The 15,122-nt window shown below is 36.8% G+C and overlaps 1 protein-coding gene across 1 annotated transcript in view; it reads left to right on the top strand.

Moving 5' to 3' along the window:
* The window catches only part of Pde3b (phosphodiesterase 3B), a 119,145-nt gene extending 114,042 nt beyond the window's left edge, over positions 1-5,103 (top strand). The window contains 3 exon segments of the mRNA XM_032895065.1: positions 908-1,069; positions 3,205-3,490; positions 4,596-5,103. Of these exon segments, the coding sequence (XP_032750956.1) occupies positions 908-1,069; positions 3,205-3,490; positions 4,596-4,810 (663 nt within the window). The 3' untranslated portion in view covers positions 4,811-5,103.
* Positions 5,104-15,122: the final 10,019 nt, after the last annotated feature.

The raw sequence follows: 15,122 nt of genomic DNA, 5'->3' as shown, positions 1-15,122 counted from the left end.
TGTGCTGTGGGATGGGGACGATCGGCTCAGGGCCCCTTCACCTAGAGAATTCATATTCACTGTGGAGTCTAGAATCACTAATCTGCTCTGACAACAATGATAATGGCATTGTGTCCCATGGAATAGAAAAAAATTGAGGATCATTGCTTTACTTTCTTGAAAGAATTATACCGAGTCTTTATTTCTGGCTGATAGGAAGTGCTGATTCCTCCAAGATGAAGTAAAAAGTATACTAAATGTGCCCAACTAATAATGATATTTTCATTTACTTAAATAATGCTAATTAATATTTATGAATTAGCCTTTATTATCAACCAGGCACTGATTTATCTTTATAGAGGTGTATGACAAGATTACCACCAATTATTTATAGAAAAAGAGATGGCCTTGAATAGGTTAAATGCTAAGTTAATATCCTTGTGAATTCAGATTTAGACTATGAGTTGAGCTTCTAAGACTTGTGTCTTTGAACTGTATTACCACCTGTTGCTGCTAGAACAGATTTTTTTCCTTATCTCTTTGATGTGCCCTTTCTTTTAGGTAGAATTAGTTATAATTCTTATGATTTATATGTACATATATTTAATATATATTACATTTATATATACATACATACCTACATATACATTATTATTCTCTGTGATAATCACAAATAATGAAACCAAAGTTGGCTTTTTTAAAATAAGAAGCTATGCTGCCTTTGAAAGAAAATCTTATTATTACTTCAGTAGGGCATTTTACCACATAGGTCCATATTTATAGTATATTCTGATTTTAAGGAAGCAGCTATTGAAATTTCTCCCTGTCCTTTTGACAGAAAACAATTTTAAGGCAGTTGCTAAAAACAAACAAATATTAGCAACTCTGTGTCCTCAGTACCTAAAACAATTCTGTTTGTCCAAAATAGGCCAATGATGTAAATAGTAACGGTATAGAATGGAGCAGTGAAAACGATCGACTCTTAGTCTGCCAGGTGTGCATCAAATTAGCAGATATCAACGGCCCAGCAAAAGATCGGGATCTCCATTTGAGATGGACAGAAGGCATTGTGAATGAGTTTTATGAGCAGGTAAGATGAAACATGAGACTGTCAGGCTTTTGAAGAGCTGCCATATGAAGAAGCCCTTTGGGGCCTCCATTGCTACAGGAAGCATAAGAGTTGCCCTGAAAGGGGCTCGATGTTATGTGGACCCTAGCTCTTAGTGTTTTCTCAGTTCTATCTTTGCTGTTAATATTTTTTTTAATTTATTTTATGTGTATGGATGTTTTGCCTGCATGTGTTTGTCTGTGCACCATGTATGTGCCTGGTGCTTGTAATGGTCAGAAGAGGGCTTTATATCCACTGGAAATGGAATTACAGGCAGTTGTAAGCCGCCATGTGGGTTCTGTGAATTGAACTCGGGTCCTCTGAAAGACCAGCCAGTGCTTTTAACCACTGAACCATCTCTCTAACCACTGGTGCTTAACATTTAAAGTAGCAAACAAAAATACATAGCTTATTACTTGTCTGAAATGAGTTGATTAAACTTTTGGCAGGATAAATAAGGATAGACTTTGGTCTTCAAGGTCACTTTCAAAAAGAGGTGATTTCCAAACGAAGTAGTTTTTGTCCCCAACATAATATTAGGGATGATTTCATACAGTGAATCCTATCACACTTGCTTCTCCTTCCTCCCAGGTCTATCCTCCCACCCTTCCACCCCCAACCAAACTAAAAAGAAACAAAAAACAAAAACAATAAACAAATAAAAAACCCCAAACTCCCAAGTGCAATTTATGTTGCCAGTATTGGAACATGGTCAGACTCCCAGTGGCCAGCAATATGATGACTACAGAATAAGAGACATTGAAGGTTCTGTAACACCCCAAAATGAGAGTCCAAACAGGAAGCTACTGAAGGAAGTCCTTAAACACGGTTGTAAAGATGCTGAAGTGCAGCTTCTCACATCTTCAGCTTCTGGTAAGAAGTGGGAAGGACCAAATGAAGTAGTTTTTAAGGAATTTTATGGTCTTGTCAGAACATAATCATTAAAAGACATTTTCAAGTTTGTTATAGAAAGACTGTCCTTGCATTAGAAGCATCTGTGGGAGCAGGAGTGCTGACAGAAAATAAATGAAAGGATAGACGTGAGTTCAGAAGTTGCAAGTGGCTTTCTAAGATGAGTTATAATTATACTGTTCTTTTATATCTTTTAAAACCTTGGCTTTCAAAGATTCCTACCCATTTGCAGAGTCTGTACCATTTTGAGGGTGGTTCCCCATAGTGTTGAAGACAGCTGATTATCCTACAAACCAAATTTCATTATCTTTAAAATATCAAATACCACACACTATACTATATTCCTTTGGAATCCTTGGCCCTAATAGCCATGAATACTCAAATGCTTACAACGTTAAAATTCCTCTGTCTTAGAAAATAGCACTAATGAAGGTGAGCTTGTCAGGCCATGCATATTTACCCCATGGTTTATTATAAAGGTACATTGTCTTTGGCACCCTTGGAGTTACAAAATACCATACTGTGTAACCTGTTATCACTGAGAATTAGAATAGAAAATGCATTTACATGTTACCTTAAACTGTCATTGGTTACTCCAAATCAAATAATTTAGCATTAGTTTATTAATTATAAACAATGTTGATATATAGAATGTTGTAGATTGAGAGTAAAATTATTACTATTTACCTTAAAATATATCTTTCATGTTCAGTAAATATCAACTGTACTAGTTCATATAAACAAATATGAGAATTAATTTTTAAGATTTCTCAAATGAAGAAAAGACAAGGTGATTTTTTTTCCCCCTCTGCTAGTAGCTGATGGAGGTCTCAGGAACACCAGCTGACTACACTACCATCAAGCTACACTCCATCCTAACAGTAATCACTGAGCCATTAATGTTTTGTGTAAAGACTATTTTGATGTAGACTCTGTTTTTAAAAACCTCAAGATACCAGGTGTGATGGCATACACCTTTAATCCCAAGACTCAGGAGGCAGAGGCAGGTGGATCTCTTGTCAATTTAAGACCAGCCTGCTCTACAGAGCGAGTTCCTGGGTAGTCAGGCCTATGTAGAGAGGTTCTTTTCTCAAAACACAAAAAATAAATAAAAAGAAAAAACCCTCAAGATAATATTAACAGTAAAACTTAATGGTTATATTTTTAGTAGCTATAAATGCATTTTTTCTTTTTGAAATTCTCAGGGAGATGAAGAAGCAACCCTGGGTCTACCTATTAGTCCCTTCATGGATCGTTCTTCTCCTCAACTAGCAAAACTCCAAGAATCATTTATCACCCACATTGTGGGTCCCCTGTGCAACTCCTATGATGCTGCTGGCTTGCTGCCTGGTCAGTGGATAGAAGCGGAAGAGGGTGATGATACAGAAAGTGATGATGATGATGATGATGATGATGATGATGATGATGATGATGATGATGATGATGAGTTAGATTCAGATGATGAAGAAACAGAAGACAATCTAAATCCTAGTAAGGCAACTGTTTTGATTATTGCTACTAATTACAAATGTTCACTTAATTTGTATTTAGATTTTTACATCTTAGGTACAGATATGTAGAGTAACTCCTATCTAAGTGTTCAGGTTGAAGAGTAAGGTTTACTATAATACAGTGGAAACTTATTTAATGAAAGGAGCATTTTCTAAGATGCTGTCCTCCAGTGAATGCTCATCTGAGCATCTCTCAAGTGAGTCCTAGCAGTTAGACTCCTCATCTCACCCTCTTCAAACATCCAAACACCTGGGGAGCACGACTTCCCAGCACCCTCCCATGAACTCAGGAAAGAAGTCAAGATAGCGTGGAGAAAAGGAGGATAGGGCCTTTGGCCTGAGAGAAGAACTAAGGTTTTGATATTAAGAATGAGTTACAGAGCAACATATATTTTGAATAAGACAATGAAATTAAGTGGAAAAAATTAAATCTGGTCTTTGAAACTGTTAATGAAATGCCACTTCCTCTTTGTTTTAAAGTAAGGTTTAAATTATACCTAGCTAGACACTTTTTTTCCTAAGACTACTAGGAATCAAGACTATAACATAATGGGAATTTTGTTTTTATTTAGTGGAGGTACCTCTCTGTTGATGCTGTCCTCCAGCCAGTATTCTTCAGGGGGCTCTACTTGTATAAGTACCTTACACACTTCTGACACAAATGCCTGTGTTTGGGGTTAGCAAGGCAGAGAAGAATCTTATGCCAACTTGGGGTCAGTTGACTGACTTTTCAAAATAATACTCCCCAAATACTGGTAATTACATTTAATTTACTACATTGAGACATTACAAACGAGTTTTAAACTTTGGATTATTATGATTTTCCTCTTAAATTTCAGCTTCTCTTCCAACCCAGTATTCTCTTTCCTTGTCTCTATGTTGTTTCTATCCAAGACAACCCCTATCACTCATAGCTTTGTCTATGTTGTTCTGTTAGGATGTGATTTCCATAGTGTGGATAATTTTTTCTTATAAATGTCCACATTTATAACCTTAGAGCTTATGTAATGGGTACTTAGCCATTTATTGAATGAGTGATTGGGTTTTATTTGCTTTGGTATAAATGTTTATTTTATATTTCACAGAACCACAAAGAAGGAAAGGCAGGCGGCGAATATTTTGCCAACTAATGCACCACCTCACTGAAAACCACAAGATCTGGAAGGAAATCATAGAAGAGGAAGAAAAATGTAAAGCTGAGGGGAACAAACTGCAGGTGGATAATGCCTCCTTACCTCAGGCAGATGAGATTCAGGTCATTGAAGAAGCAGATGAAGAGGAAGAACAAATGTTTGAATGAAAAGAAAACTCATGCTGAAGAAGCCTGGGGTGCTCTTCCCAGGGTCGTTACCTAATGCTCACCGTACTGATTCTCAACTGACCATTCCCATGTGGACAGGCCTTAATACTGTGAGGGGATCCTTGCTACCCTGGTAGTTCTCACTCCTAAGCACTTTGATTACAGACTAGAGACTGACCTTAGAGCTTTCTGCAGTTGAGTGATGCTGCAGAGCCTTCTCCAAGCCTTCACTGGTGTGTAAATAGTGTGTCATAATGCTGCTTTGCTGGGTAGTGAGCTCTCGTTTGTCATGGTGAGGGAGGGAGGAAGGGAGGGAGGGAGGGATGGAGGGAAGGAGGGAGGGCTAACACAGAAAAGTCAAGTGACTTTGGTTTTCAAAGTGGCCATAATTCTTTTATGAAAACAGGATACCTCGGGTATTTCCAAATATATCTTCTATGTCTTTGTTTGGGGGTGGGATGGGGCAAGAAACAAACTTCTATGCTTAATCCAAAAAGGAATTTATCATGGCCTTTCTGAATGATTTCTGCTCGTGGCAGTATACTGTTCCATGTGGTTCTCCTAGCTTCATCCGTGAAGGACTGAGGACCTTTGTTATACTTAACAAAACCCAGATGCATCAATTTCTGATGCTTTTTACTGTTGTGTATAATCTACTTAAGTGTTTTATTTCTGCCGAAAGTATTCAGGTTTGCTGTGGACATCAGAAGTCTGAATTCTGTTCTTACTGATTTTGTTCCATGGTTGCATTTTAAAAGTGTTTAACAATGAAGGAACTTTATTCTTTAGTCAAAACTGTTATTTTTATTCTTGCTCAGGATACATAATTTTAAACATTAATTATTATAAACGTGGCATAGATTTGCCAGAAAAAAAAACATTGTCCTAATATTGATGTTACCTTTTATGAAATGAGCACCATTTTATTTTAATTTAATCCAAGAAAAAGGAGATGACTATCTTTTGCCTTAGTGGAAAATCAAATGAAAACAAAACCCATTGAAGGTATTGCCTAAATAATTAGTTATCTTTAAATATGTGTCTTAGGTGTCTTGTATTCTTGTGTCTGGTTATAGTAAAACTGACAATTTTTGTTACTACCTTTCTGCTTCAAGGGTACAATGGCAGAGATGACACATCACTATGTAGTAATACTACAGCCCCACAGAAAGACTGAATTTTGAAGTAATGTATATGATGGGAATTCATATTAATTTTTACATTAAAATGCTATGAATAGTTCAATAAACAATTCCATAAAGTACATATAAATAATTTACTAAGAAAAAGACAACATTTATGTTTATATAACCTCATTAGAGTACGGCAATTGTGGAAAATTATTGAAGTTATACAAAGCAACCAAAATGATACCAAGATGGTTAACTGATTTCTCAACTGATCCTTTAAGACCATACAATATTTTAGAGCCATTGAACTTTGTGCACAGTTAACTGTTAGTTTCTACAGTGGTTCCTATATAGTGTGATGCTAGAATTTCTTGCCTGCCTAGTTATTTAGGTTGTCTACAAGACCGCAGTTAAAGTTGGATTGGAATACTGGTATTTTTGACCCTGCAGGTACCATATTTAATGAATCACTACACTTTATTTATTAAACATTTGAGGGTTGAGTTCCTTCATGTCACTTTTGCTACCACAACCACATGATTTGTAAACTGGTTCTAGCATCTATTACTAAGTAATAAAATTTTAACTGATAATCTATTGAATTTGCATTTATATAATCCAATATGTATATTTCTCTAAAATGTGTTTTACATCCTATGGAAATGTATTCATTCTGTTGCTTTCTATCCTACAGAAAACAATATATAAGTGTGTTTAAGTTCATAGGCATGTATTATCAGAATCAAGTCTCTAAACTGTTATGTTATTTAAAGTTCATATTGGAATAATTTATTTTTAAATTCTGTCTTCTGACAGAAGTACATTTTGCTTCTAAAAATGTTACTGGGAACTCATTTGAAGATAATCCTTAAATTATTTAACCCTTGCTTATTAAATATAAATGAAATCATCCCAAAGAAATTAAAATTATTAAAATAATCTATGCAAAAATGTAAATATCATGATTGCAAGTCATGCCTGTGAGAATATATTAAATATATACATACTACTGTTAGGTGGAGTCCTACCTGAGGAATTTTCATAAGCCTTCTAAGTCTTTCTGTGGTGTGTTGAAGATAGAATCGAGTGCCACTAGTCTGCTGTGTGAACACTCTAACACATGAGCTTCTAGCTTCTAGTTTTATTTTGCTTGCTATAGAATCAAATTAATCTTATTAGGATTTTATCATAAATCAGCTATTGTAATTCATTGCTATTATAAATATACACTGTAAAGATCTGTGCTTTCTGCACATTTTTTCCTGTGGAAATCTATTTTTTTGTGGTTGTTATTTGATTGTTTGAAAACTTTTTCCTATCATTTCTTTTTTTTCTTAGATTGGATATTTTTTATTTACATTTCAAATGTTATACCCTATCACATCCCCCTCCTACTCTTCTATAACGGTGTTCCCCCTTCCCAACCACTCTCTCTTCCTGCCCCCTGACATTCCCTGCACCAGAGGGTCCAGCCTTGGCAGGACCAAAAGCTTCTTTCATTGGTATGCAACAAGGCCATCCTCTGCTACATATGCAGCTGGAGCCATGGGTCTGTCCATGTGTAATCTTGGGTAGTGGTTTAGTCACTGGGAGCTCTGGTTGGTTGGTATTGTTCTTATGAGGTTGTAGGCCCCTTCAGCTCCTTCAATCCTTTATCCAATTCCTCCAACAGGGGTCCCATTCTCAGGACAATGGTTTGCTGCTAGTATTCACCTCTGTATTTGACATGCTTTGGCTGTGCCTCTCAGGAGACAGCTGTACCAAGCTCCTGTCAGCATGAATTTCTTGGCTTCATCAATATTGTCTAGGTTTGGTGTCATATGTATATATGTGGGCTGTATACCCAGGTGGGGCAGGCTCTGAATGGCCATTCCTTCAGTCTCTGCTCCAAACTTTGTTTTCATATCGCCTCCTATGAATATTTTTGTTCCCTATTTTAAGAAGGACTGAAGCATCCACACTTTGGTCGTCCTTTTTCTTAAGCTTGATGTGGTCTGTGGATTGCATCTTGGGTAATTCAAGTTTTTGGGCTAATATCCACTTATCAGTGAGTGCATACCATGTGATTTTTTGTTTGTTTGTTTGTTTTTTGTGATTGGGTTATATCACTCAGGATGATGTTTTCTAGTTCCATCCATTTGCCTATGAATTTCATGAAGTCATTGTACTCCATTGTGTAGATGTACCACATTTTCTGTATCCATTCCTCTGTTGAAGGACATCTGGGTTCCTTCCAGCTTCTGGCTATTATACATAAGGCTACTATGAACATAGTGAAGCATGTGTCTTTGTCGTATGTTGGAGCATCTTTTGGATATATGCCCAGGAGACATATAGATGGGTCCTCAGGTTGTGCAATGTCCAATTTTCTGAGGAACTTCCAGACTGATTTCCAGAGTGGTTGTACCAGTTTGCAATCCCACCAACAGTGGAGGAGTGTTCCTCTTTCTCCACATCCTCCCCAGCATCTGCTGTCACCTGAGTTTTTGATCTTAGCCATTCTGACTGTTGTGGAGTGGAATCTCAGGGTTGTTTTGATTTGCATTTCCTTGATGACTAAGGATGTTGAGAATTTCTTTAGGTACTTCTCAGCCATTCAATATTCCTCACCTGAGAATTTTTTGTTTAGTTCTGTACTCCATTTTTAATAGGGTTATTTGGCTCTATGGAGTCTAACTTCTTGAGTGCTTTGTATTGGATATAAGCCCTCTATCAGTTGTAGGATTGGTAAAGACCTTTTCCCAATCTGTAAGTTACCTTTTTGTCCTAATGACAGTGTCCTTTGCCTTACAGAAGCTTTGCAGTTTTATGAGGTCCCATTTGTCTATTCTTGATCTTAGAGCATAAGCCATTGGTGTTTTGTTCAGGAAATTTTCTCCAGTGCCCATGTGTTCAAGACTCTTCCCTACTTTTTCTTCTATTAGTTTGGGTGTATCTGTTTTGATGTGGAGGGCCTTAATCCACTTGGACTTAAGCTTTGTGCAGGGTGATAAGAATGGATCAATTTGCATTCTTCTACATGCTGGACTCCAATGTGTTGAAAATGCTATCTTTCTTCCATTGGATGGTTTTAGCTCCTTTGTCAAAGATCAAGTGACCATAGGTGTGTGGGTTCATTTCTAGGTCTTCAGTGCTATTCCACTGATCTACCTGTCTGTCTCTGTACCAATACCATACAGTTTTTATGACTATTGCTCTGTAATACTGCTTGAGGTCAGGGAAGGTGATTCCCCCAAAAGTTTTTTTATTGTTGAGAATAGCTTTTGCTCTCCTGGGTTTTTTGTTATTACATATGAATTTGCAAATTGTTCTTTCTAACTCTATGAAGAATTGAGTTGGAATTTTAATGGAGATTTCATTGAATCTGTAGATTGCTTTTGGCAAAATGGCCATTTTTACTATATAAATCCTGCCAATCCAGGAGCATGGGAGGTCTTTCTAATTTCTGAGATCTTCAATTTCTTTCTTCAGAGACATGAAGTTCTTGTCATACAGATCTTTCATTTGCCTGGTTAGAGTCACACTGAGGTAGTTTATGTTACTTGTGACTATTGTGAAGGGTGTCATTCCCTAATTTCTTTCTCAGCCTGTTTATCTTTTGAGTAGAGGAAGGCTATTGATTTATTTGAGTTAATTTTATACCCAGCCACTCTGCTGATATTGTTTATCAAGCTTAGTAGTTCTCTAGTGGAACTTTTGGGGTCACTTAAGTATACTATCATATCATCTGCAAATAGTGATATGTTGATTTCTTCCTTTCCAATTTGTATCCCTTTTGTTATCTGATTGCTCTGGCTAGGACTTCGAGTACTATATTGAATAACTAGGGAGAGAGTGGGCAGCCTTGTCTAGTACCTGATTTTAGTGGGATTGCTTCAAGATTCCATTTAGTTTAATATTGGCTACTGGTTGGCTTTATATTGCTTTTATTTATATTTATATTGCTTTATATTTAGGTATGGGCCTTGAATTCCTGTTTCTTCCAAGACTTTTATCATGAGGGGTATTGAATTTTGTCAAATGCTTTTTTAGTATCTAATGAAATAATCATGTGGGTTTTTTTCTTTGAGTTTGTTTACATAGTGGATTACATTGATGGATTTCCATATATTGAACCATCCCTGCATCCCTGGGATGGAAGCCTACTTGATCATGATGGATGACCGTTTTGATGTGTTCTTGAATTCTGTTTACGAGAATTTTATTTACGAGTATTTTTGCATTGATATTCATAAGGGAAATTGGTCTGAAGCTCCCTTTCTTTGTCGGGCCTTTGTGTGATTTAGGTATAAGAGTGATTGTTGGCTTCATAGAAGGAATTCGTATTGTGCTCCTTCTGTTTCTATTTTGTGGAATAGTTTGGACAATATTGATATGAGGTCTTCTATGAAGGTATGATAGAATTCTGCACTAAACCCATCTGGTCCTGGGCTCTTTTTGGTTGACTTTTAATAACTGCTTATATTTCTTTAGGAGTTATGGGATTGTTTAGATGGTTTATCTGATCATGATTTAATTTTGGTACCTGTTATTTGTCTAGAAAATTGTCTATTTCCTCCAGATTTTCCAGTTTTGTTAAATATAGGCTTTTGTAGTAGGATCTGATGATTTTTTTTTTAATTTCCTCAGATGCTGTTGTTATGTCTCCCTTTTCATTTCTGATTTTGTTAATTTGGATACACTCTCTGCCTCTGGTTAGTCTGGCTAAGGGTTTATCTATCTTGTTGATTTTCTCAAAGAACCAGCTCCTGGTTTTGTTGATTCTTTGTATAGTCCTTTTTTTTTTTCTACTTGATTTCAGCTCTGAGTTTGATTATTTCCTGCCTTCTATTCCTCTTGGGTGTATTTTTTTTTTTTGTACTAGGCGATTTAGGTGTTCTGTCAAGCTCTAATGTATGCTCTCTCCTGTTTCTTTTTGGAGGCACTCAGAGCTATGAGTTTTCCTCTTAGCACAGCTTTCATTGTGTCCCATAAGTTTGGGTATGTTGTGCCTTCATTTTCATTAAATTCTAAAAAGTCTTTAATTTCTTTCATTATTTCTTCCTTGACCAAGTTATCATTGAATAGAGCATTGTTCAACTTCCATGTATATGTGGGCTTTCTGTTGTTATTGTTGTTATTGAATACCAGCCATAGTCTCTGGTGATCTGACAGGGTGCATGGGATTATTTCAGTCATCTTGAATCTGTTGAGGCCTTGTCACATTTCTCATTTAAAAACTCAATGTCTGAGACTGAGAAAGAGGGAGGAGCAGCTTTTGGATGTAATTGAGGGTAAACAAAAGAATTCAGATTGGAATTGAAGTAGGAGGATTTGATATAGTTTGGTGTAGTCCAATATAGTTGAGTTCAGGAGAGATGGGTTCATGTCTGGATTCACTTGATAATCAAAACTACACAGAGGAATCAGAATGTAGGAAGAGTATAAAGCTTGATCAAAACTGAAACAGCCAGGTGGAGGAGACTTCTAAGAGAAACTTTTGGTAAGAGAAGGGCAAAATTGGAAGTCCAAGTAAATGTACTGATAAGGGCTGATGAAATGGCTCAGCAGGTAAGAGTACTTACTATTAAGCCTGAGGAACTGTGGGATCCCCAGAACCCACATAGTAGAAGGAAAGAACTCCCACAACTTGTCTTCTGATTTCTATATGTGTGTGTGCATGTGTGTGCATGCATGGACACATACATACATGTTAGATGCTGAAAAAGGCCAGCCTGGGCTAGTGTTACAGTGTGAAACCATGACTATTTTCTTAAAGACATGGCCAGGAATGTATGTTATGTGCTACCTGAAGAGTGAAATCATAATAATATGAAAAATGTTTTTAATAAGAATAATGTCACCTGTTTGCAAAAAGAGTTAAATTGGTGTGATGGGAAACATGCCAGAATATCACAGGTTAAAACATTTTAGAAATGAAACAAATGTGGTGCTATGAGAGGTTAAATAATATACTTTCCTATTATAGAGCTACTCTAGCAGAACTGTTACTGTGTGTTTTACATATTTTAATAGATTGTACCGAAGTGGTGGTTATTCATCTTTGAAAATATTCTCTTCTGCAGTTCTGTAGTCTTCATGGCAGTATAGTAAGAGACATGGCCTAGAACAGCCATCAGCTACCTGAGAAGTTCCCTCCTTTAGGAAGTGCCTCTACTCAAGTAAAACCACATCCTTAGTTTTGCTATGGAAAAGAATTCCAGAATGAGCCAGTATGAAGCAGGGTTGGGGTTTATTAAAGAGATTTTAGAAAAAATTTAAGCATGAGTGATTACTAAAAGACAGGGAACCAACTCAGGGAAATGATGATACCCAAGTGTGCGTGGGCTTCCCAGGGAAGATTCATCCTTGAGTAACTTAGCAGTAGTCAGAGTATTTTGATTGCTTTCACATTACATCTCAAGTATAGTTAAGAAACTTTCCTTCTCTGTGTTTTTTTTTTAATGAGATTATACAGTGGCACTGGAGGTGCTTTGGATGGAATTACCATCTGATAAAATAAAACCAGGGCTTGCAAGGGTTGTACAGAGTTTAAGACATGTCCTTTATTATAAATGAAATTTCTTGTGATATTCCCAGGAATGTAATTTTATAGGTGGGAACTGAAATGTTTTATACACTTATACTTTAAGAATGATTCATTGCTATTTGAACCTTCTTATTTGATGAATCCCTATATAGGCTCTAAAGAAGAGATAACTCAGCAGTTAAGAGCGTGCTCTGCTCTTTCTGAAGACCTGTTCAGGTCCCAGTGCTGACATTAGCAGCTCACAACTACCTACAACTCCAGCTCCAGGATGTCTGGTGCCCTCTTCTGGTCTCCTGGGCATATGAACACACTCCCACATATTAAAAAACAAAAACAAAAACAAAAACAAACAAACAAAAAAAACCAAGAAAACAACAACAACAACAAAAAAAAAAAACCCTCCAAAACAAAGCAAAAAAACCCTTTAACAAAATTCGATACATACTAAAATTTCTCTATGTTGGCACTGAATGTTAATTGTTCTGGAATTCTTGACTCTACTGGCAATAGGCTTCAGTAAGACTGTGTGAGGGGATTTGGGGATTTAGCTCAGCAGTAGAGCGCTTGTCTAGCAAGCACAAGGCCCTGTGTTCGGTCCCCAGCTCAAAAAAAAAAAAAAAAAGACTGTGTGAGGAGCATATTTTCTTCCCATGTCTGTAAGTATGTCCTATCATTTTGTCCTGTCTCAAAACCACTCAACCAATAAAAACAATTCCTGGAGACCTGACAGCACCACAGACAATCAGGTAAGACCCCTCTTCTCCAGTCTGCACACCCAACAGCCATAAACTGCACCCTGGTGCCCCTTTTCTCCATTTTCTGGCCCATAACTCTGCTTTTCCAGAGGCCATTCTGGCATCAGGGGCCCAGACGCACAGTTACCATCCAAAACCTCAGAAGCCACACAGGCCAAAAAACTTCAGGGAAAAGACCCTACTAGGCCTGAAGAAACACTAGTCACCAGAATCCCAGGCCACTCAGACCACCAGAAGGTGGAGAGGAAACAGAAATGAAGGGGGCAGGGGTGCATTAAAAAAAAAAAAACAACACCCATCCAACAAAGCTAAACTCAGAAATATAAACCCATTTAACTACAAAATCTAGATGGCTAAACGTCAGTCTAAGAATACAAGTCAGGGAAATGTGGCATTACCAGAGCCCAACTATCCAACAAGCCCAGAATATCCTAACACACCTGAGGAGCACAATGACCTTAATTCTCATGAAGATGATAGAGACCATTAAGGAGGAAATACAGGAATACCTAAAAGAAATACAGGAAAACACAATCAAATATGTAAAGGAAGTGAAAAAAAACTGTTTAAGACCTGAAAATATAAATAGAAGCAGTAAAGAAAACACAAACTGAGGGAATCCTGGAGATGGAAAATCTAGGTAAGAACAAATTACAAGTACAAGCATCACCAACAGACTACAAGAGATGGAAGAAAATCATAGGTGTAGAAGATATGATAGAAGAAATTGATAAATTGGTCAAGGAAAATGTTCAATCTAAAACGTTTTTGAGACAAAACATCCAGGAAATTTGGGACACTCTGAAAGGACCAAATGTAAGAATAATAGGAATAGAAGTAGATGATTTCTAGCTCAAAGGCCCAGAAAATATATTTAACAAAATCATAGAAGAAAATTTATTTAAAGAGATGCCTATGCATGTAAGAAGCTTATAGAACACCAAATAGATTGAATCAAAAAAGAAGAGAAAAAAATCCTCCTGCAAAACAATAACACTAAACCTATAGAGCAAAGATTAAAAGCTTCAAGGGAAAAAAGGCCAAGTAACATATATAAAGGCAGACCTATTATAATTATACCCTACTTCTCAACAGAGACTCTAAAGGCCAGCAAGTCCTGGACACATTTATTGCACTCTCTAAGAGATTACAGATGAGAGCTCTGACTATACTATTCACAGCAAAACTCTCAATCACCATAGACAGAGAAAACAATGTATGTCATGACAAAACCAAATTTAAACAATGTCCACAAATCCAGCCCTTCAGAAAATAATAGAAAATGCGAATCATTAACTGCACCCAAGATAACACAGGAAGTAAATTTACACCAGCAAAACCAAAAGAAGGGAAATTCACACATACTCTACCACCACCAACATTAAAAGCAGGAATTAGCCATTGGTTTTTAATATCTCTCAACATCAGTGGACTTCCCCCCTCCCCCCCAAAAAAATCAATTCCCCAATAAAAAGACATAGACTATCAGAAGGCACGAGCAAACAGGATCCATCTTTTTCCTGCATTCAAGAAACACCTCAACATCAAAGATAGGCATTATCTCAGAGTAAGGGCTGGAAAAAGATTTTCCAAGCAAATGGACACAAGAAGCAAGCTGGAGTAGCCATTCTAATATCTAATAAAATAGACTTCTAGCCAGAATTAATCAAAATAGATGAACACTTCATACTAATCAAAGGAAAAATCTACCAAGATGACATTTCCATTCTGAATATGCCCCAAATGCAATGGCACCCACATTTGTAAAAGAAACATCACTAAATGTGAAAAGCACACATTTAACACACATTAATTATTGGAGACATCAACCCCACTCTTGTCAATTAACAGATCATCCAGACACAAACTAAGCAGAGAAATAATGGAATAGATGTTAT

This window comes from Rattus rattus, chromosome 2 (genome assembly GCF_011064425.1).
Source record: "Rattus rattus isolate New Zealand chromosome 2, Rrattus_CSIRO_v1, whole genome shotgun sequence".
In the NCBI taxonomy this organism is placed as follows: domain Eukaryota; kingdom Metazoa; phylum Chordata; class Mammalia; order Rodentia; family Muridae; genus Rattus; species Rattus rattus.
The sequence above is the reverse complement of the archived record's forward strand: the minus strand, read 5'-3'. Positions and strand labels throughout refer to the sequence as shown.